At 46.7% G+C, this 24,161-nt stretch overlaps 1 protein-coding gene across 1 annotated transcript in view; it reads right to left on the bottom strand.

Annotated features, from left to right (window-relative positions):
* Nucleotides 1–24,161, bottom strand: part of AIMP2 (aminoacyl tRNA synthetase complex interacting multifunctional protein 2) — an 84,061-nt gene that overhangs the window by 21,723 nt on the left and 38,177 nt on the right. The window contains exon 2 of the mRNA XM_069645636.1: nt 10,230–10,436. Within this exon, the coding sequence (XP_069501737.1) occupies nt 10,230–10,436 (207 nt within the window). The remainder of the gene's footprint in view (nt 1–10,229; nt 10,437–24,161) is intronic.

Below are 24,161 nucleotides of genomic sequence, written 5' to 3' on the forward strand. Positions count from 1 at the left end.
ACTGCCACCAGGCATTTCGAGAGGAAAGGGCAGCATTTGACTGCTACATGAGTTTCTAGACATAGGGGATACCAAGTAATCCCTCCAGCATTCTATAGGAAGATAGTGTGTGCTGGATCTAGGAATTTGGTAAGACTAGTAAAGTCAATTTCACTTTACTTTGTCTGGGAAACCGTTTATCCCTGAGAAGGTATTTAAACCTTGGGACAGCCTAAAAAGGCTTCCCTATGTCACTGCACTGAGGGTGCTGTGTGTCACATATGAAAGGATGATGCCTATGGAGTGGTCTAAAACTCACTCCACAATAAAAGAACACAAGAGTAAAACACACATCAAAATACGAGAGAGTGTGGGAAAAAAGGCTCACACTCTACTGGTAAAAAAATCAAGTCCTCAAAATCCAGCAAAGTTGCTGGGGGTCTTTAAGGTGAAGGGAATTAGCACATTTATGAGAATTCTCCCAACACTCGTCCCCCCAGACTAAGGGACAGGGGGATTTAATCCACCCCTGGATGAATCTCCTTACTCCAGTCGGCCATACATTATGGAGAGACCACCAGCATTTTGGCGATTATACCCTGACCCATGTTCAATGGTAAAATCAAACCCCTGTAGGCCGATTGACTACCTTAACAATTTAGAATTCATCTGCATTAACCATCCCAAGGGTTGGTGGTCTGTCTGAATCACAAAAGTAGATCCATACAAGTATGGTCTAAACTTCTTCAGAGACCACACAATGGCAAAACACTCCCGTTCTATGGTTGCCTGCCTTGTCTCAGGTTCCTTCAGTTTCCTACTGATTAAGCAGAAGGGGTGTTCCCTACCTTTCTCATCCAGCTGACTCAAAACTGCACCTATAACTGTATTGGAAGCATTTGTTTGCACAATGAAGGCTTGACTGTAGTCAGGAGCTCTTAAGACTGGAGCTTGACAAAGGGCTTGCTTAAGTCCTTCAAATGCCTTAGTACACTCCTCATTCCACCTGACCTTTTTGTGGAATTTGGGTGTGAAGACCACATTCAAGGGGGAAGCTATGGACCCATAGTTCTCTATGAAGTTACTATAATAACCAGCGAGACCTAAAAAGGCTCTCACTTGGGTTTGAGTAGTAGGGGGGGGGGCATTCTTGTACAGCTTGTACTTGACTAGGCAAATGCCTTATTTCACCTCCTCCTACCTCATGTCCAAGGTAGATCACTTTGCTCTGACCAATTTGATATTTACTTGCCTTTATGGTTAGATGGGCCTGCTTAGGAGCCTGCAAAACATATCCTAACTGGTCAACATTTTCTTTCCAAGTAGGGCTGAACACTGCAATGTCATCCAAGTATGCCATACAGAAGTCCCCCATCCCATTCAGAACTTGATTAACCATCCTTTGGAATGTAGCAGGTGCATTCTTTAATCCAAAAGGCAGAACCTGAAACTGGTAGAGGCCCGCTGGGGTCGCAAATGCTGTTTTCTCCTTGCCATGGTCTGTCAGGGCCATTTGCCAATAGCCTGATGTTAGGTCAAATGTACTGAGGTACTTGGCTGAACCAAGTTTGTCCACCAGCTCATCTGACCTAGGTAAAGGATGGGCATCAGTCTTTGTGACTGCATTTAGAGCTCTATAGTCGACACAGAATCTCAACTCCTTAGATCCTGCCTTTGGCACTAGTACAACTGGACTAGACCATGGACGGGTAGATGGCTCTATTACCCATAGATCAAGCATCTTGTTGACCTCCTCCTTTATGTGGGTTCTTACGTGGTCCGACATCCTGTAACCTCTGCTTTTAACAGGTAAACAGTCACCAGCGAGAATGTCATGCTGGCCCCAAGGGGTCAAGCCTGGTGATTGTTAAATCTGTTTGCCCCGCTGTTTTCACTGAGATTTGCACTCCTCCTGTTCCAGTGTCATATTAGAAGAGAGATCAACTCCCACCTTCCCGTCTAAAGGTTGTCCCCTGAGGAGATCAGGTAGAGGTTCACCCTCCTCCTCCTGAGCAGAAGCTAGAAGCAAAGCTCCCACTTCTGGTCTTGAGACATAGGCTTTTAGACGGTTGGTGTGAAAGACCCTGGGGGCCTCCTTAGGATTGCCTAAATCCACCAAATAATTCACCTCTCCAAGTTTTCTCACAACCTTGAAGGGTACAATCCATTTGTCCTGTAAGGCCCTCTGCCTTGTAGGTACCATAACTAGAACTTGATGGTCTTGAGTAAACTCAACCATGTTGGCCTTCTGGTCATGCCAATGCTTCACCAGAGCCTGACCTGCTTTCAAGTTATCAGATGCTTCCGTCATGTGTGTCAATCGACCGCGCAGACCTAGCACATAGTCAGTGACTCTCACTGGCTTGGGAGAAGGAGCACTCTCCAAACCAGGGCCAATGGACCTCTAACTGGATGACCATAGAGACGCTCAAACGGACTAAAGTCAACTCCCTCCTGAGGGACTGCTCTATAAGCAAATAGAAGGCATGGCAGTAGAAGGTCCCACTTTATTGTAAGGGGTTCCTTTAAAGCACCCATCATGTTCTTCAGTTATATTAAACCTCTCTAACAGCCCATTCGTCTGGGGATGGTAGGCAGTTGAGAACGTGTAAATCACTCCACAGTTTTTCCACATGGCCTGCATGTAGTGGGACAAGGTTTGATCCCCTGTCAGATCACTTCCTTAGGAAAACCTACCCTGGTAAAAATACCAAGGAGGGCCTTAGCAACTGCCTGAGCAGTAACAGTCCTCATAGGTAAGGCATCAGGATACCTGGTAGCATGGTCTACTACAACCAATATAAAAATAGATTGCCTGAAGAGGTTGGAGGGTCTAAGGGACTAACAATGTCGATTCCTACCCTCTCAAAAGACACCAAAAAGGTGCCACATTCTTGGCTCCACTTTTGCCAGAGCTCCTACAGAATTTATCTACATCCGAACACAACGTAGGACAGTAGAAATACAGAGAAAGTCTTTCCTTGGTCTTCTTAAAGCTTAAGCGACCAGCTAAAGGAATCTTAGGGGCTAACTGTAGGATCTGTTGCCTTATCTCTAGAGGCACTACAAGTCTTCTGTAGTCCCCTGGGATAGACTCAGTAGGTTCACTGTAGAAGAGGCCATCTTCCCAGTACAACCTGTGCTTCCCTGGATCTTGCCCATCCAGCTGGGAAGCTGCCTGTTGGCGAAGTCCTACAAGAGTAGGACACTCTTTGACCTCTGCTGAAGTCTGCCCTACAGGGGCCACCTCATGCCAGTAAAGTCTGCAGCTCGGGATGGTCTTTAGGATCCAGATCTCCAACGGGGGGAGGGAGGAGGTCATCAAGCTCTGAGACTTCAGCAGCTGATTCAACCTTTCCTGGTTGTTCCTCAAACTTAGCCTCAGCTGGTGGAGTAGTCACAGGTGACACTTTGGACAGTCCTCTCAGGGATGTCCCTGTGGGTTGCACGGGAGTGCTCTCTGGCTTTTTCCTCGAGACCTTGGTCTCCCCTTCGTCTCCTTCTTGGAAATAGCAGTTAGTAGTTCCTGTGGACTGGGTGTTATAGTTTCTTCTGTAACATCCTTTTGAGAGCCTGTTAAGGTACTCTCTCTGGCCTTCTTTGTCTGCTCCCGTTTCCTTTTACTAGGAGGCCTGGGGGTGCGTGACAACTCCAAGAGTTTTTAAGTCATTCCCCCGCAGGACTCTCCCAGGCACCTCACTTTGTACACTAACAGGTATCCTTACAGTCGTCATGTTGCACTGGATGAGAGCTGGTAGTCTAGGGAGCATTTGCACAGGGCCTCCAGCAAGCTTAGTGAGGCCTTAGCATCACCCTCAGGCCCCAGTGTCTCTAATGGCAGGGGACTCCTGATCATTTGCAAGTACACTGTCCTTGTAATATTCTTTTGTGTTATCTGGAATTGAATTATAGATATCTAAATTCTGCTGTTCCCACAGACCCAGGGACACTAAAGAAACACTGGCAGATACTCCAATGGGGTCTTCAGCCAGTAGTTGAAAGTTTCCACTTGCCAGATGTACTTCTCCCTCTGGGGACAAGGCTAAGGAGGCGGTTTGGACCTCTGAGGGTTTACCCTTGCATCTGGGATCCCCTTTTACATTGTCATTAGACCCACAAGTTTCCCTTGCCTTTCCCAGACCTAAAATTGGGATTTAAGCAAGCCCTGAGAGATATCTGCATTATTCAAGACTGGTAATAATGGTCCCAGTCCTAGGGCCACCCCAATCAACTTCATGCCTGGTTCCCAGTTGTTCTCGTCGAACCTCTAGCCTGAATACCCAAGAATGGCAGGTGCTTTAAGAACAGTTTGTCCTGCTTCAGCTTACCAAACACGATGGGCTGTAACAAATCGTTTTTTTTTATTTCAGGGACACCCCAACTCCCAAGGTTTGGGATCCTATGCATTATTTTGCTTAGAAGTAACAGTCCCTCCACCCCCATACAAATGCAGCATTTTCCCTTCAAGTGTTTTAAACATGTTGGTGAGGCTTTTGAGTGGTTGTTGTGTGTGGGAACGAGGGTCTTTTTTAGTGCCGTTACCCTACCAATCCATGACATCTTCTGATGATCAAACTATGGTAGGTCCTCCGTGTATAGAGTGTCTATGGGTGCAATCAGTCTTGACCCTGAAATTTATGTAGTCTTTCTTCCACAGAAGCAGGGATACCGGATCAAGGGTCGCCATGTCCCTCTGGAAACTTGACATTCAAGCCTTGTGATTTGTCGCCATTGATAGTAACTTCTGAAACCCTTACAAACGAGTTCCTCCATCACTGTTGGGAGGGAGGTTGCAATATTACTTAATATTAACGCTACGTGATCAACATACACTATTTTATGCTGGATTATTCCACATTCTATTCCTGAGATAGTCTGGTTAGCTCTAATGGCATATGCCAACAGCTCCATGGTCACTGCCTAGACTAGTGGCAAGACAGGGCACCCCTCAGGTGTCCCCCACATAATGGCCGATGGGGACGATTGCGTCATTAATTCTAATTTTGGTGGTTGGGGCTTGGTAATTTGCCAGTTACATTCCTGTAAACTACTCGCTTTGGTTTATAGTGAGTTTTTCTAATGACATTTTTTCGAATGCCATTATCTCGAAAACATTCCGTTGGGGCGGGGGAACAAATTTTTTTTTTTTTTTTTTTAAATGGGGGTTTCCCCCCAAACCCATTTTATTTTTTTAAACACTTCTTTTTAACTTACAAAACCAAATAAAATAAAAAAATACAACCGAGAAAAAATATTTGATTAAATGTTTGAGATTCGAAAAAATGACCGGATCCCACTCGCTTTGTATCTCCAATTCCTGATGGAGATCAATCACTCCTGAAAAGTGGATTTGATTCCACCCCCAATCTATTCAGTAGGAATGAATTAAGCAATTAGGACGAAACCCAGGGTATTCTGTCACTCCTACCCCTCCCTTTGTAGGAGGGTGAGCAAGCAGGATCTGGAGAGACTCACCCTTGGGGGCGGGGGGGACAAGGACCTCAATGTATATTAAGATCCCCATCAAACTCAGCCTTCCCCTCTCATATGGGAGCAAAATGAAGTGGTTAATGTGATGAAACCTTTGTCTTTCCCTGATAAAGAGACCCCACTCACCTCCTCCTTGATTGTGAAGCCTTGTACCCAATTGAACTTTGTCTCGCGTTACAGAAACCCTTATAAAAATACTTCTATTTTCACCAGGAGGAAGAAGAGACCATCTGACGCAGTCAAACAGCTGTGCCAGGCCGTAGCAGAGAGAATGTTGCCACTACCACATGAAATCAGCACTTCCTGGAGGCAGACCCACAGAGCGTACGTAGTGGGCGAGCAGCCAGAGGCACGCCGCCAAGCCCAAGAACCCATCAAACAAGGTTCCCCGCTCGTGTCCTGAGAAACACCACCAGAGGAAGGAAACAAGATATCGGTAAGCCCATTCACAGTTTGCTACCAGCAGGCCCACAAGAAACAGGTAAGTGGTTTGGACATGAGAATAGGAGGTGGGCGGTCGAGCTCGGCAACAAGAAATAGCAAATCGGACGATATCCAGTGGAGTCGAAGTCTATGACTATACTAATCACCAAGTCCCTGAAGAGACCTAGAAACGCCAAGAGAATACCATCTGAGAGCCAGGAGAGACCAGAGCAGGGTGCAAACCAAGGCGCTAGTGGGCAGGGTGAAGGTCAAAAGCGATAAAGTAAAGATACTGGAGGTCACATAGTACAAATACGGACAAGCCAAAGAGGCTGCACTGGCCTAAAAGGGAGCTTTAGAGATGCATCCAGAGTTTTTGGAAAGGGGGAGAAAATTCACATTGTGTGTTTCAGTGACAGTTCCAAGTTCTATAGTACTGAAAACAATTTCCCAGCAGGCTGTCAAAAGTGACAAAGCCCAGAGTCCACAGTGTGCAAGGTAAATGCGGTGGACACAAGAGGGAAAGAGGAACAGGGAGTGTGGGCCGTCCCTCAGAGCTCCATACCTGCATGACCAAAAGTTAGGGAACGTTGGGATTTTGGTGGAATGATTAATCTTTCTGAGATACCAAAACCGACTAAAATTGACAAAAGTGTGTACGTGTAGTCTTAAAGCAGGTTCAAAAGGCTAGGAAATGACATGTATGTAGACACCTTCTGATTGTCGGTGCTATGTGGGCACCTTTTGATTGCCTGGTGTAAAGATTGGAGGTCGAGGTGGTCCTCTTGGGAGAGCACCTCGCCCACAGGAGGGTCTTCAGGCTCTTCTCCCTCAGGAGTGGAGTCTGGGTTTACCACTGGACCCAGCCTGTCCGGAGCATGAATCCCAGTGGGTGCTGCTCAAGCAGCAGGAAGAGAAGGAGCCCCCCCCCCCCCCTTCACAGAGGTAGCCTTCTTGCTCTTCTTGCCTTGGGTCTCCTCTTTGGCTTGGGGACCTGACTCACAGTCAGACCCTGTGTTACCTGTGACCTACTGACTGAAACAGCAGTCATGGGGGAGACCATCAGAGATCAACCCCAACTCCACTAGAGCATTTCTTAGCAAAATGTTAGCAGGTACATTGTCCTGAACCAGGTCAGAAGTGTTGCTGTCTTGTCTCCAATCGCGAATGCGACTAGTGCTACAGGAGATCATTTGGGAGGCCCACCAACTAACCTGGCATTTCTCAGAAGAGCACCTACATAGTCCTCCGATATGTGCAGGGTCCTGTCCACCACGGTCATGCTTGCCCCAGTGTCTCTCAAACCAGTATAAGGCTGGCCATTCAGGAGGACACTTCTAAAAATAAACAAAATAAAAAAAAAAAAAGGCAGGTGTTCTGTTGGATTGTAGCCAGTACTTCTGTGTACTGGTCCCAGGCCCAAAGGACACTACGGACATCTCTACAGGAGCACCAAATGCAATTCCTGCAGAGGAGGGGAGGACAGTGGCCTCCACCTCAGGCATGGGGTAAGGGTAGCTCAGGCCAACAGCCAGGACTTCAAGTGCCTTACCTTTACACTTGGGGGTCGCCCTTCTTGTGGTCCAGAGCCCCACAGTCCCAACAAGTGCCAGGAATGCGGGGTACGGTACTGGAGCCACTGGGAGCCTGCTCTTACTCCCACCCACATAGGCCTTATACCTGCTTTTTGGGGTTTTAGGAGAGGAAAGTTTTGGTTTACCCGAATGCAACAGCTTTTGGGGTGCCTCAGACTTCTGAGAGGGCCCCCCTTTTCCTTGTCCTTACCAATGGGTTTCTTAGGGGATACACAGTGGGAGACCCACTTGTAAGCCAGCCTGGCCAGCTTAAAGGGATCTAAAATGTTCTGGTCAGCAACATACTGACGCAGCTCTGGTGAACAGGCGTCAGAAAATGCTCAAAAAACAAAGGTGGGACAATTCAACAAACTGTCACTTTGTAACCATCAATACGCCCAATCATGTTCATATGTGCAGTACCCACCCAGTCAATCCAAGAAACATTCTCTCTTTTCTTATATTCCCTGAACCTTTTGGAGGTATTGGGTAGGCGTCTTGCCAAACTTGGTAATCAAAGCAGACTTCATGCAAACATACTGACCCCCTTCTTCCACACTCAATTTCAGAACACAGTCATAACCAGTCCGAGGCACTCTGCTTAACAAACACTTAGCCCAATCTCTTATCAACATCATGGATTCCAAGCCATATGAAATGCGTCAACCCATTGGAGGATATCAACCCCCCCCCCCCACATACACATCAACCAAATATTTCATAAACTTGGTGGCAGAGACCTGACACTCCTGGTTTTGCTGACGTCTCCACTCTAGCTTTCCAGTGTCCTTGTTCGTAAGTTAAACGTCCCTGTCTTTGAGTTCAAGATTCCTATTTTTGAGTATCACTTGCTGTGCCAACTCCTTAAGTTCAGCTTCTGTATTCAACTTGTATATTCAAATGCCAATTTCATCCTCAATAATTCAAGTTCCAAGGAATTCCCTGAACATACATTGCTGGGTTTCCGAATAGAGGCAGCAGGAGTGGTGGCACTCCCAGAAACAGACTCAGTAACAACCCCAGGGGAGGGTACTGAATGGTTGCACCCCCCCACCCTTAATTCAAGAGCTTCACAATCAGTTTGATAGTCCACCAGGGTAGCCATCAGCTCAGCAGTAGACTTATCCTCAAAGTCTAACTCCCTGGCTTCAAAAGCACTCTGGGGAGCCTCCAAACTCATTTTAGTCAATTTACCATTTGCAATAGATTCCATTGCTTGTAATGTAGTTATCTAGTACACAACTTAATATCAAATTCACAAAGTGTGGATATTTTGTAAGTGGCAAGGTTACACATTAATTCTTAAAATCATTAGCATACCACCGCTGCCACCAGTGTAAAGACTGGAGGGGGTAGCTGTAATCCTGCCCTCTATATGGCAGAGTAGAAGCAGAGAGCGGCCCAGCCAACATTCTGTATTTGGTAAACGTGGACGAGCAATCAAGGCTTAAGTTCTCAGGAGGTGATGCAGGCTGGTTCTTAATTACAGTGTACTCCCCAAGCACCCACAAAGGAATGTGCACACACTATGTTAGCGATAACAGTTCTTTATATAAATAAGGTTCAAGTTATATACACATACAATAACAATGTGTGCTCAGGCAATTCTATAATGATAAATTGCCAATTTCTCCCAAGGGTCTGTTCACCAAACCAAAAAGCGGAAGAGCTGCACTGCCAGGAGTAGTCCCACATTATCTGATAGTTTATTTATATAGTGCCTACACACAACGTGTTACATGGACTCCTGTGCAGAAAATAACACAGAACACACATGATAAAAGGACTACAGGAAAAGGACATGGAGGCCCTGCAAAGCATTTCCAGCATCACACCTGGTCATTATCAAAATATAGTAAAATGGCTTAAAATCATGTCTTTTCCAACAGCAACCCTCCCCCCAAATTATAATGTGCACCACACGTCGAGATGTGGGCCTTTGGTTGGCATTCTGGACCTTCCCCTGCCTTTTCAGTTATTGGTTGGTTACTGGTTCTTGCTATAGCACTGCTTTTGTCATTTGCATGGCTTCTCGGGTCATGTAAGTAAGAAGGTGGGTTTATTGGGAGCTGGTTAGTCTGGCTGTACGAGACGGGTAAGTCTGCCTACGGTGGGCATGTATTTTGCATCAGGTACAAGTTAGGGTTCTAAATTAATCAAGCCAATGCTAGTCACCTGTTTGGCGTATGTGAACAGGTTGGGTAGCATGGGCCCGATTTGTGTTATGCAGGTCCTGAGAAAGGGATGCACCTAGTGTGGGTCATTGTAGAAGCAGGGGGGTGTCTGTTTGGGTAGTACGATAGTTTGGCTGTTCTCCAAAGATTAGCAATGAAAATCTCTCATAACACAACAAAGTTCGTACTTGCTTGTATTGGAACAGTGCTCAAGTCATACACTTCATCAGTTCACCGCAGCACAGTGTAGACTTAAACCATGCACTGGGAGATGGAGCTTTAAGACCTGCATGAATTGGTGTATGGGATAGTTAGTAATCGTGTATTTTCTGAGGAGGTGCGCCAAAGGGATTCTGGGTTATCCCGATATTGCCAAGCACCAAAAGCAGTGCAGAAGGGCAGACTTCGAAACAATCCTCATACATCCTGTTGTAGTGGTGTTGAATAGATAAGATGTGAATCCCTTCAAAATTGACTTAATTTAAACAGAGAAATATTCATAAGAAACCGGATATCTTGATTTAATGCAGGGATGGATACAGATGAACAGAAGATTGCAGATACACACACAACTCCCAAATGCACTTGCCTTTCCAAGTAAAGAATCCAAGTCTGTAACAATCGCCTTGGATGGAGCCGGCTCTTCCGCCTTGATGATACTAGTTACATCCAGGTCTGCATCGGGGGTGTGGATCATTTTAGTGAGGCCATCCACTGCAGCCTTAAGTTCATACAAGCGCTTCAAGATTTCGTCTTGGCGGACCTCCAGTGCCTGAAGCGATGGATCCGTGGCATCCTAAAACAAGCATTTCAATAAAAGGATTAAGGTGTGAATCACTCTCAAAAGACGCAATTGAGTGAAAAATCTGAAGACGGACCACGGTGGGCCACTTTCTACATTATTGCCTGTCCTGCCTGGAAAATTAACATCCATTCAGTTCTTTATATTTACCCGACTGACTAGAACCTTTTTTCTGCAACACACAACATATGAAACGTGACTAGTTAACCTTCCAAATGCCGTTTTTTCCATTTGCAAAGATAAACTCAAAAATGCCCTAGTCCAGGAGGTAGTGAAACTTGGAAAATCGTCTTGATCATGTATTACTTCTGGACCAAAATCGTAGGGGATGCAACTGCATGGCAAAAACTTAAACATACCGTGCTTTTTGACTCGGACCTAAAGTCTTGCAACCGGAAGATTCCTGTGAGAAAGTGTTCCATATTCCGGTTTATGCACAAATATATTTATTTATTCATTCAAATTTGTTGAGCGCACATCAGCCCAGAAGCATTGTGGCGCTTGTTACAGACATCTTAGTTGCAAAGGAAACCGTAGTTACAAGCAATACATAAATTACAGAGGAAATATATACAATAGCAAGGCAGTATATTTACATGGCTTCCTGAAATTTGCTAGTTATTTAGCAAGGAACGAGGTTTTCAGTTTCCTGCGAAAGATGGGAAGTGAGTTTTCCGTTCGGATGTCTGAAGGGAGAGCGTTCCATGTCTGTGCTGCAATGTAGGGAAAACCTAGACCTCCGGCTTTGGCTTTTTTGATGCGTGGGGTGCAGAGTAGGTTAGCGTATTGCGTCCTGTTGGGACGTGTGGAGGAAGGTTTGAGGATGGTATCTGAAAGATAGGATGGGGCGGAGAAGGAGAGGCATTTGTGAGTGAGGGTGAGGATTTTGAGGGTGATCCGTTCTTTGACTGGGAGCCATTGGGCTGAGAGCCTGGCCTGGGTGATCTGCTCTCTTCTTGGGATACTAAGAGCGGCCCGGAGAGCGTTGTTCTGTGTGATTTGTAGTCTATTTATGTTTTTGGCTGATGTGCCTGCTAGGAGAGCATTGCAGTAGTCCAATTTGGCTCCAATGGTTGCCCTCGCTATGGAGAGGCAGTTAGGTTTAGAGAGGTAAGGCTTGATGGCGTTTATAAGTTTGGTGGTGTGTGCAGATGCGGAAGTGATAGCGCTGACTTGTCTAGTCATAGATAGCGAAGAGTCAAGGTATACTCCGTGTCTTGATGGCTGTGGACACGGGGATGATGGAGTTGTCAATTGAGAAGTTAGTGTACAGTTTGTCCAGTTTGTCTAAGGTGTTCTGTTGACCTAGTATCAAGATTTCGGTCTTGTCACCATTGAGGCAGAGGCCATTAATTGCCATCCATGCCTTGATGATGGAGTAGATAGTGTGGAGTGCCTTTGCGTCTTCGTTGTATGAGCCTGAGAGGGGTAGAAGTACTTGTGTGTCGTCCGCGTAGTTCGTGTAGGTGATGCCCTATGAGTCAAGTTTGTCAAAGAGGGGCTTGGTGAACTAGTTAGAGTGTGGGTGCAGTGTAGGAACCTTGAGGGACCCCGCAGTGGATTGTCGTGGGTGTGGCGTTAGCGATGTCCGAGAAGACTTTCATGGCCCTACCTTCGAGGAAGGAAGTGATCCAGGCGGCTGCTTTTTTGGAGAAGTTGGCTGAGTGCATGAGGTGGGAGGTGAGAATCTTGTGATCAACCAGATCAAACGCGGCTGAGAGATCTAGAAGAAGCAGAAGAGCCGGCTTGCCTTTGTCCATGATTTGGGTGATCTGGCTCTTCAGATCTACCAGGGCTGTTTCCGTGCCATGACCTTTCCGGAAGCCCGATTGTCTCGTCCCGAGGATGGAGTGGGTTTCCAGAAAGTGTTGGATTTGGCAGTGTGCGGCTTTGTCCAGTAATTTCAGCAAGAATGGCACAGTGGTTATTGGTCTATAGTTGTTGGGTTGTGAGGGGTCAAGAGTCGTTTTTTTAAGGAGAGGCCGGACCCAAGCCTCTTTGAGGTTGGCTGGGATGATGCCCGTTTTAAAGGACGCATTGATAAATGCCGTGAGGAGCGGCGCAAGGCAGTCTGCGCAGTCTTTGACTAGTTTAGGTGGGCAGATGTCGCCTTTGCATGGGGAGGGTTTGAGGTTTATTAGAAGGTTAATAACTTCTGTTTCAGTGACATCTCTGAAGGAGAAGTCAGGTATGGTGGGCTTGGAGGAGGTGGGTGGGGTGTTGGTCGGTTTGGTTCCTGTCTGGTGAGGAAGTGCTTTGCAGTGGTCTTTGATTTTCTTTTGGAGAAGGTCAATTTTGTGAAGCATGGCAGCTTGAATGCTGGTACACCACGCTTCATCTTTGATTATTTCATCTGGAGTATTAGGGGGGGAGATGAGCTCATTAAAGATTGCGAAAATCTCTTTGGAATGTGACTTGGCATTGGCGATACGAGTGTTGAAGGCCTTGGCTTTGGCATTGGAGATAGCTCTCTTGTATTGGTGGGAGATTAAATTGAATATGTTTTTGGTATTGGTGCAGGGGTCAGATTGCCAGTTTTTTAGTGCTGCTCTTTTGTGGGATCACATTGAGTGCAGTTCTTCAGTAAACTAGGAGTTGGAGTGTAAGGATTTCTTTTCTTTTTTCCATTCAAGTGGCGCTATTTCATCGATAGATTTGGTGAGGACATCTTTGTATATGTCGGCTAGGATATTGGTATCGCTAGCGAATGGGGGGGGGCTAACACTGGGGTATTGAGGTATGGGCGTAGGTTCTCCTCTGAGTTTTTTTTTTGCTTCTGACTTGTGCAGCGCTGGCAGGGGTCAGAGTCTTAAGGTTTTTGGTGATAGGAATAGAGAACTCTATGCAGTTGTGGTCAGTCCAAGGCAGTGAGGAGTTGGAGGTGATAGAGGAGAGGCAGTTATGGTCTGCGATCCAGTCAAGTATGCGGCCTTTGATGTGAGTAGGACTTTCTACTTTTTGGATGAAGCCCAGGTCATTGAGTTCCTTGGTGAGAGTGGCTGCAGATTTGTCCTTGGGATCATTAAATCCGAGGTTGAGGTCCCCTAGTAGAATGGTTTTGGTGGAGCTTTTGATATTGTTGCTAAGGATGTGCAGGATGTTGTCCTGGGAGTCTGGGGAATTGCCTGGGGGGCGGTATAGTAGGTGAATGTTGATGGTGCTGTTGGGTGACAATGTGCGTTTGGCCGATAAGAGGTCAGAGTTGTTGGTCGAGGGGTGACTGATAGGTCGGAGCTGTAGGTTCTCTTTGTAGATGAGGGCTACTCCGCCTCCTATTCGATCTGGCCTATCTCGTCTGAGTATGGAGAAGCCCGGTGGTAGCGCAAGTGTAACGGCAGGGCCTGATGCTTCATGTAACCATGTTTCGGTAATGGCTAGCAGGTCAATGTTATTACTGGTTATAATGTCATGGATATCAGAGGCATGAGCTGGGAGTGATCGGACATTGAGGAGGGCACATTTGATGTGAGGTGTGTGATGTGAGGTGTGTGATGTTTGCTTGTGGAGGTGAGTGATGTTCGTGCCTGGTATGTTCTGTGAGGTGGTATTGCAGGGTGTGGCTAGGTTGGTGGGTGGTGGACTGTGGGTGTGTGGGTATTCCGTGCGGGGGCAGCGTGTGGAGGTGGTGCGGGAACTCAGTCTATAGTTTCTGAATTCCGTGGGAAGGGCTAGTGTGCTAAGTTCTGGGGTCTGTGTGCGCGCTCCAAGTCTTTCTAGTCTGTGCAGAGTTACTACACAGGGTGCACGATCTGTCATGGTAGGTGTGATATCCTTAATAGCGAAATGCTTGTGGCAGAAGAGTGGGCTGGGTGGTGAGGGGATGGATGGGAGGATAGAGTTTGAGAGTGGTGAGTGTGGAGAGGAGGGTGAGCAGCGTGGTGGCGGCAGCTGTGAGCTTGCAGGACGCTAAGGGCATGATTGTGTACTTGGTAGTGCTGTGAGTGGGGGGACTCAACACAACTTCAAAAGTGGTCTGTAGGCGACCATAGGGCACAACACAACTTCGAAAAGTGGTCTGTAGGCGACCATAGGGCACAACACAACTTCAAAAGTGGTCTGTAGGCGACCAAAGGGCACAACACAACTTCAAAAGTGGTCTGTAGGCGACCATAGGGCACAACAACTTCAAAAGTGGTCTGTAGGCGACCAAAGGGCACAACACAACTTCAAAAGTGGTCTGTAGGCGACCATAGGGCACAACACAACTTCAAAAGTGGTCTGTAGGCGACCATAGGGCACAACACAACTTCAAAAGTGGTCTGTAGGCGACCAAAGGGCACAACACAACTTCAAAGAGTGGTCTGTGGGGAGATGGGGGGGCAGATGACCAGATGCTGCTGATCCTTAGAGGGGATCCGCGCCGCCTCCGTCGAGTCGAGGTCTCCGCTACGGTCCTGGACGGTTATAGTGTCAGGCAGGCGGAAACAGTCTACTATGAGCGCAAGTTGCTAATGTGACTGCTAATCAAGGCAGTTTCAAGCGATCAAGATATAGTTAGGTGAGCAGGCAATTGAGGGCGATTAGCAAAACAGTTTTTGGATAGTCCAGCAATGAGTGCTTTTTGCACACTAAATGTCATTTCCTAGAGTGCCACAGGCGAATGTGGTAGTAGGCAGTCATAGGTGCATGTGACTAGGCATTACATCATGGTGATAATGCAATATGAGCGTAGAAGTTACCTGGTCAGTAACAGACAGGGGGTCTGGCAGATGGCAGATACAGGCACAAACAGGAGACGGCCTTGTTGCAATGGGCCTTGGGAGAAATGGGCCGGCTTCGCCTGCCGGCGCCCAATGGGAGGATAAGTAGGTAAAGGCAGCCAATCAGGATGGCTTGCTGGGCCTCAGTGGGCATTGGAGGCAGACATCAGGAAGCAGACAGCCATTTTAAAGCTGTAAAGTACCTCATGTACTTTAATGGCGATTTTCGTTTGGTTGCAACAAATAACTAATCAGGCAGCACATTGGCCTGCCCTTGCTTGGGAAATGAAGCGCTTTGCCTGATAATGCGGATGCAATATTTAGGAAATAAAAATTCGGTCGAGGCGCTATAGACTCAGCGCTTACCTAAATTCAGGCATTGGTAAGGTGGCCTTGGTGCTGGATGCCCATATATAAATGACATTCATAACCATCAGGTCCAATCAAAAAAAGGAAAAATGTGCCTCAGCTTTATTATACAACATAATCTCAAGGTATCCAATTACATAGCATACATGTTTCTGTATGAAACCCTCAATTTATTTCCTTTCCCGATTTTCATGTTAAGCTCCCTGGTCTTCTTGCTGAACTGTCTTTGAGGCCCCCTGTAGCTTAATGCCTCTGAAAGGAGGCCCCCCTTAATCCTGCTGCGACTATTCCTCCAGCTTTGCCTCCCCCTGCTCTTCCTTTCCTACCGCCTAAAGCTCGGTCTTTCCTTCCAAGTTACTAAACCTGGTGTGCCTGCTCTGACCTTTTTGCCTACCAGCTTGCACCATTTTGGTTTATTTTGTAATTCAGCTACTCACCCTTGTTCAGCTTTCTCCACGTTCATACATTTCTTCCTCTTTCCATTTCTTACATTCCCTTTGACTTCCGGCAGCTCCATTTCCTCTGCAATGTATTTAAATGTCTCCATGGTCTTGCTGCCTCTCCATACTGTTATCTCCATTTCCATTCCTCCACATACTCCGTAAAAGTCAGATTCTTCCGAATTCCTAAACTCCTATGCACACCATACTCAATACTGCTTTTACTCGTCCTAGGTGTGGGGACGATGGCGCTGGATACTTTCACAAGGTGTGGAGTTGCTCCAATCAAGAGGGCTACTGGAAAGACGACTACACTGTACTCGCAGACATGACTGGTGACAGGCTGGATGCCACCCCCATGCAATACTTTTTCCCTGGTCTTGGATGATTAGGTGGGGCGTGAGTGTAAACTGATGAATTTATGCTTACTATAAGCGGTTGAAATGGTTGAAGCCCACTGTACCATCAATTGACCAAAGGCTGCAAGCTGTCACTTGGGCCAGTGACACTGAAGAGCAATGGGCTAATATGCAATCAACAGGGAACCATCCAAAACATCTGGCAATCCTTCAGAGCGTACCTGGCACGCACAGAGGATGAGCCTGAGGTCTGCATTTGTATCCCGTGTCCCGCCCTCACTCATTTGTTCCATCGACCGCATTCTGCTCTCTCTACTCACTAAATGCATTGTTCATGTAGGGATGCGTCCTTTTAGTTGCTACTTGCCTTTATACCATCTACAATTAAGTGTATAATGTTTTGAACCAAGTGCTACGATAAAGAAAGTTTAAAAAACAAAAAAAAAATACTGTTTATTCTTTTGCGACACAGGCTTCTAAAGATGAATTCTTTGTCCTTTCTGTCTGGTCTACTTATGCTTTCCTGGTTTCGCTCGTCTTAAAAAGGTAATTACTAATCTTCATTCTTTTCGTTATTGATGGCTTCTCCTTGCCATGTTCAATTATTGTATCATTTTTTGCATACGTTTGTAAGGCGCTTTGGCGAAATTGCTTAATAATTGAACACAAATACTACAAAAAAAAGTTGTAAAGTGCTACAGTTATCTTGTAAGGGTGTGTGTATTTGGTAATATGTACAACATTAACACATTTTGACTTTTCATTTGCCTGACACCATGGAAGAAAACGGAGCCCCCTCCAGACAAAACGTACAAGATTCAGAAGCGATTTATTCTGAGGTCCCTTTTACCCACAACGACAGCCGACATTAGGAATTCCCAGCTATCCATGCACCAGATTCTGTCCCACCTACAAATCAAGCGCATGTGTGGACAACCAGATTCTTAGGGGTGGCACAACAATAGAAAACGTGGTACCCAGATAACACGCCTTATCAGGAAGCATGCACCTTCATGCCTGCTTTTACAAACTCTACTGGCTTTCAGGGGGAAAAGAAATAGAATAAAAATGTCATCAGCATCGAAGATTATGATTTCCAAAGCAGTTAAAGGAGGCAGCAATAGAATAGAAAATGGCTCCCGCCACGGTTTTGGCAGCTAACCACTGGAATGCCCCGACAGATGACAGCCCCAATGTCTTTTCAGAAGACAGTATACAAATAAATTTAAAAAAGAAACACCCGACTTTTCGGACTGGTGCAGAGTATGTTTTAAGAGCACGCTGCCAGCAGAACTTTTTTGCTTTATTTTTTTATTGTAGCATCCCTCGAGCAAAGCTAAATGTTGGGTAGCGCATGGATACCCACCAATGAGTGGTTTGTGCTCTATAAAACTGGAGGCCTACCCCCCGCTCAAAAACACTTCTTCCTGCCACTGGAGGCAAATACCTGCCACGAGGCTCTTCACACTCGGTTCACCCACAGCCCAGGGACCAGCCTCGACTCCTAAAGCCTATTCCAACTACAAGCACCGCATCACGAGATCCATACATACACCTCACAAAAAAACCATGTAAAATGCTGTTAAGAACGTTCCATTCCAATTACCAAATCACAGCTAGTTGGATAATTACAAAATATGTGCCTTTCTAAGATTATAAATGACATACCCAAAGAAAATATGTCTGTGCCGGTACAAAGCAGGACACCACTACAGATAGTCTCCGCAACACAAGGACATAATTCCTACCTTCGGCTGGGCCATGGAGCAGTCCGCATGCCAAACAACCACGGCAGACGCTCCGTTTGGTCCCAAAATGAACAGCATCGACTGCATTCTAAGCAGGCGGTCATTATCAAAAGCTGTAGGAATTGTTGGTTTACGACAAGGGTTGGGACATAAAGCCGGTTATATGCGTTTGCTTACATATAATCCAACCACTGGATAAAAGACAATGGTTGGCTCGCAGACTCAACTGAGGGAAAGAGCCAATATAAGGGGAAAGAATAAAATGGCACCTCAGAATTAAGACAGTGTGGGTTGTTCAGGTGAGGTCAAGGGAGGAGAGGTTGTACTAAAAAAAAAACACGTACAGGAAGGACGGTGCAAAGGAGCGTGGAGGACGATTACTGAAGTGTATACAATTATGTACTGGCTTTTGGGTCAGAGGTCCTAGAGAATGGGTGATGCCCAATATCCACAGGAGCTACTTTTAGTTTGTCAACAAATCTCAATTTCAATCCCTGTGAGAGATAAGTTGGTGGGAGAAAGTGGTACTTCAGTGTGTGCATGTGTGTGTGTGTAAGACTGTCAGAGGTATGTGGTGAATGAGAGTGGATGGGTCACTACAGGAGAAGGCATGGGTGGGGTGTAGAGTAGTGTGGAGAATGGAAAGGAGAACATTGGAAGGCTAGTGAGAAGGAAGTGAGGAGAGCAAGGATAGAACATCAGTGCAAGGATAGAGCTTGCAAGGAAGGGACCGATCGAGAGTTGGAGTGATTGGAAGTCCCCTTTTAACCTCCTTATTGTGAGAACTAGGTTAAGATTCACCTAGATTATTCCCAGAGACAGATAAAGGGGGTTTGCCTTTAGGCCATTACAGACAGTAGAGGTTACTGATCTCTAGTGACCACCAGAGGGCTCCTCTATTACTTTTATAAAAAACTCTTGAAATATCTTAAAAGGTTGGTGTATTCTTCAAGCCATCTGTGACCCAAGTCTCCCAAAGAGTTAAGAAATTGCCTGTTCCAAGAGGAGTTCTCCCTTCCAGTCCTGGGATCTTCCACGCTCTCCAGGAAGCACACTTCAAACCCTTCAAGGTCAGCCTCACTCGACATTCAGTTTGCAAACGTATTTCTCTCGGTGGTGGCTGCTACATCAACCAGACGCCTTGGGGAAACTATGGTCCCTACCGGGTGCACATTTCCACTCACCAATAGCCATTGGCTAGGGAGATTTGACTCTTGGAGAGTACAAAATGGTGCCATGTTTAGAATTGAGGTGGAGAGCAACTTTTTGTGGCTGCCAACTTTAAAAAAGTGTGCCCTGCACTCTACAATGTGTGGATCCCTTCCTTCTCTTCCCAGAAGGCCTAGCCCTTTGGTTTAAAATACTCTCCGAATTCCACATGAATCAGGACATAGGCCTCCCTACACTGGAACACTCATAAGGGCCTCTTCCTCGGACCACCCTAGACATCTGCAAGTGTGTCGTAATCAACCTGGAAAGAATTGCCCCTCAATACATTTCGGTAAGACCAGAAACCATCTACTGCTACACTGAGTATATTAATCACTTGGGACATCTTCAAGGCCTGTTAATTGGCAGCTTTTAACAATGTTGCTCAACTTGATGTTTGCCAATCTGCCATCCAGTCCTCCCAGAGCCGCCCCCCCCCCAACCACACCATTATAAAATACTATGTTGTCTGCTGATGCATAATACACCACCTTCGATAATGTAGCCCTGGGCACTGCAATTGCAAGAATAAATAATGGATGTTGACTAAAAAATAAATAGGTGGTTTCAGTGGTGCACAAAATATGACTGCAGGCCGGATGAGGCCCTTCAGCACATTACTTATGGTTCCCCAAGTCACTAGAGTTTACTGATGAAGTGTTGCCTGGCCTAAAGTCAGCTTTTCGTCTTTGCACCCCGACACCTGCAGTTTTACTTAGATTTAAATCAGGATGTAAGCCCCATAATACAAGTAAAGCAATGTGGTACTGTCATTGCAAGGCAATGTATCACTTGGGTTGGAAAAAAAAAAAATGCACACCACAACTACAACTCAATACCTAGCTTTTATTTTGGCTCAAATGTACGCACTGACACCTACCCATCTGCTCATTCCCATAGAGAGTCCGCCCGGCCAACTACAAGTGTGGTACATTCGGCCCGCCAGCGAAATCAGTTGTGCACCCCTGCAATTTACTGAGATAGAGACTTAATCCTTTGGTTGTCCCGGGAGAAAGGAACCTTGGCATACGACTCCACAAGAATACACATTTATCCCGACTTCTCAAACGGGGTACAGGCCACACGCCGCAACTTTGACCAAGTTAAGAAAGCGTCAAGAACATGAGACATCCCCTATGCAATGTTGTACCCTGCCAAGTGTGCATACAGTACGCTGCAAAGGCACAATTCTTTGAATCCCCCGAAGAATCCATGGAATATATTGAACGGAATATCCCCCCCACAACAGCAAACGTAAAAGATCCGGCAAAGGGACACAACAAATAAGACGATATGAGGAAGTCGAGAAGAAACAACAATATTCAAAATCTGGATATGCAAAGAAACAGGTGCGGCGGCCCTCAAGGTGGTCTTGTTGGCAGACAGAGGGGAGAATGACCGTACAGAGCCACCCATCAGTTCAAGGATTGAAAAGTTAAAAGGGTTTTACACCGTCCAGTTGGAGGGATGGTGAGGGCGGGGAAGAAGTTGGGCCAGTTGCCCCGGTGATGATAAACAAAAAGCACTCCTGTACATCCGGACTACAAAGATATATCCGGTTCAGCCAGCAGGATGGAACCAGAAGACACGGAGCGCATTAACAGAAAAAACTGTTGAATACGGATAAGAAACATGAAGGCGCTGCAGCGGAGGCACTACACTGGAGGACACAGGAGATGAAGGGGGTTAGATTACTCACTTGGAATGGGAGGGGCCTGGCACACCCCATAAAAGCCAGAAAGATATTAGCATATGCAAGCCGCCATAAGGTTGATATAATATTCCTGCAAGAGACCCACGCTACAAAAAAAAAATTATAGAAACCTTCACAAGTAATTGGGGTCCCATGAAAGCAGCAAAAAATTATTCCTCTAAGGCACGAGGAGTCCTCACAGTGATACATAAGAGAGTGCACTTCCAGATGTGCAAAGTGCTGGTTGACGAAGAGGGGCGCTACGTGATATGGGGTCAGTTGCATAACGAAGTAGTAATATTGGTCAACACGTACGGCCCAAATATAGACAGTCCCGAGTTCTATCTCTGCAACAATCTCACCAATTGGTACAGCAAATGTGATCTGGGGAGGCGACCTCAATCGAACCCTAGACCCTGAGATGGACAGATCGACGGGAAACCGCAAGGCGAATACTAGAGCGACACTATACTCAAGCATGCAATGGTCACCTTACCCATGGCAGACATATGGAGGTGAGCACACTTTTTACTCAGGGGCACATGGCACTAGCTCGCGGATAGATTACTGGCTGTGCTCTCCCGAATTGATGCCGCAGATAGAACAATGCTCAATCCTAACACACACACTGTTGTGCCCCGGTACTGCTACAAGTGATGCCCAAGAAAATTGAACATACCACTCGCAGGTGTATGCCACCGGACCTGCTAAAGGACGAATCAGTGATCGAGCCTCTAAGATTAGAGATAGAAACACCGGTACAGTACCGACCCTGGGCTCGGTGTGGGAGCCGTTCAAGGTATGGCTAAGGGGCCAGCTGATTGGGACATCATATGGAGCCCTGAGGGACATAGGAAAAACCTGTCACAGACAGAACGGGAACTAAAGGACCTTGGGGCCCAACAGACCACACCCCTGGAGAGGGAATCTCTGGAAAAACTACACCACCACCTAGAGAAATTTAAAATGCTTGCAGAAAAAGAAGTCCTTTACATGTCGCAGCCCATAAGAGCACAAAAATATGGGGAAGGAAATAAGGCGAGCAAGGCAATGGCGACCCTCATCAAAACTGAACAGGGACCAAGATACATTACCAGTATCCAGGGCAGGGATGGGAACATAAAGACGGCCCCACATGATATAAACGAGGAGTTTATATGATTCTACCATAAACTATATGCAAACGCAGCAGTGGCGTAACACAATGTGGGGGCCCCCCTGCGATCCATGCTGAGGGGGTCCCCCCAACTCGGCAACAAATCACGGGTCGCGCCACACTCTGGGCCGGCCTAGATTGTCACGCTTGCGCAATACTACAAACATGTTGCTGAAGGGGTATGCCGCACACTGCACTAGGAGAAAGATATAAATATGTGTTTTAATACTATACAGCACACTTTGAGATAAATTGGCTATAAAGCCAGAGTCTTTGCAATTGTTTTGTAGGGTAACACAATCCAATACATGCAAGTCACCAACAGTGCACAGGAACATTAATGCTTTGCTATTAAAAATGCCATGCCACAATAAAAACATGTCCAACTGGCTGCACAATGTAGACCAGTGTAAATACGTAATAAAATTATAGTAAAAGCATGTCAGGCCACATTTAGACATACCTAGACTGGTTGCACCAAAATGCCATTCGAAGCAATAACGCTCATCAAGAAGAGAGCACACATTAAAGCGTGTGTCTCCGCGGCCTCTAACAACACGGCCAAGCTCATAAAATCTGCAAGGAACTGGTAAATCCTGTTGTGGTCTATACCTCTCCTGTTCCCTCCCAGGCCCTCTGTACAGCTCTGGCCCTTCACTTCTCTGCTAAAACTCAGGACATCCTGTCCACCATCTCCTCTTCCTCTCCAGCTTCCTCTCTCCTCTCGGCCCCCCTTTGGCCATCTCTACCTCTCTGCCTCTTTTTCCCTCTTTCTCCCTGACAAGACCTGAGGAGGTTTCTAGACAAGTCTGATATATGAAAGTGTCATCCAAACCGGTGTTCCGCTGCTCCTCCTGAACCATCAAAGACCATATTGACACCCTCGCTCCAGCCTTGGTCGATTTCTGTAATCACTCTTTCACCACTGCAACGTTCCCCTCTCCCTTCAAGCACTCCCTTGTGCACTCACTCCTCAAGAAGCCGTCTGCTGATCCTACCTGCCAGGCAAACTATCGTTCATCTCCATCACCCCTTTCCTGAGCAAACTCTTGGAAAGGCTTGCCATCTCCCAGCTTACTCTCCACAGTGAATCTGTTGGTTGTCTCCATGACCACCAATCTGGCTTCAGAGCTGCCAGAGGCATGGAAACTGCTCTCCTTAACACCCGTGAAGATCTGCTCTCTAGCCTCGATTCCAGCATTCCTTCTATTCTCATCCTTCATCTTTCCTCTGCTTTCGACAGGGTCAATGTCGCTGTCCTGATCAATCGACTGAGAGAACCTGGGCATCACGGATCAGACCCTAGAGTGACTGACCTCCTTCCACTTGGACTGCCCCTCTGCTCCCAGGTCCATCTTGGTCCCATTCTCTCTGCCACCTCTCTCCATCTGTGGCGTTCCCCAGGGCTCTATCCTCTCACCCTGGTTTTTCAACCTCTACTTGGCCACTTTGCCCTCCCTGATCTCTACCTTCTCCTCTAACTTTCAATGTTATGCGGATGACACTCAGCTTTCCTTCAGGCTCCCCTCAGCCTCCTCTCCTCCTCATTCCTGACGGTCTATCCACGATTCAGGATTGGTGCGCCTCCAATGATCTCTGCCTTAATGCCAATAAGACGGATATCCTTCTCATTGGGACCCTTGCCTCTGCGTTTTCTCTCAATATAGCAGACCGCCTTGGACCCTCTCCCTTCGCCTTCCTGCGAGGCAAAAAACCTTGGTGTCATCTTCAACACCACACTCTTTCTCTCCTCACATCTCGGACATCGCCAAGAAGTCTCACTACCAGCTGCTCCTCCTCAAAGGGACTCTTCCCTTTCTCACTTTCCACCAGAAGCTCACTGTCTCCAGAGCCCTGGTTCTCTCTAGTCTGGACTACTGCAACAGGCACTTTCTCAATCTGCTTTCCTCTATTCTCCGTCATCTGCAACTAATCCAGAACAGGACTGCAAGATTTACCCTTGGCCTCAAGCCCTGGGATCGTATTTCTCCAGCCCTGAAATCTCTACACTGGCTCCGGTTGCTACAAGGATCAAGTTCAAGAAC

Source organism: Ambystoma mexicanum, chromosome 2p (assembly GCF_040938575.1).
Source record: "Ambystoma mexicanum isolate Mex_15411 chromosome 2p, UKY_AmexF1_1, whole genome shotgun sequence".
NCBI classification, from domain to species: Eukaryota; Metazoa; Chordata; class Amphibia; order Caudata; family Ambystomatidae; genus Ambystoma; species Ambystoma mexicanum.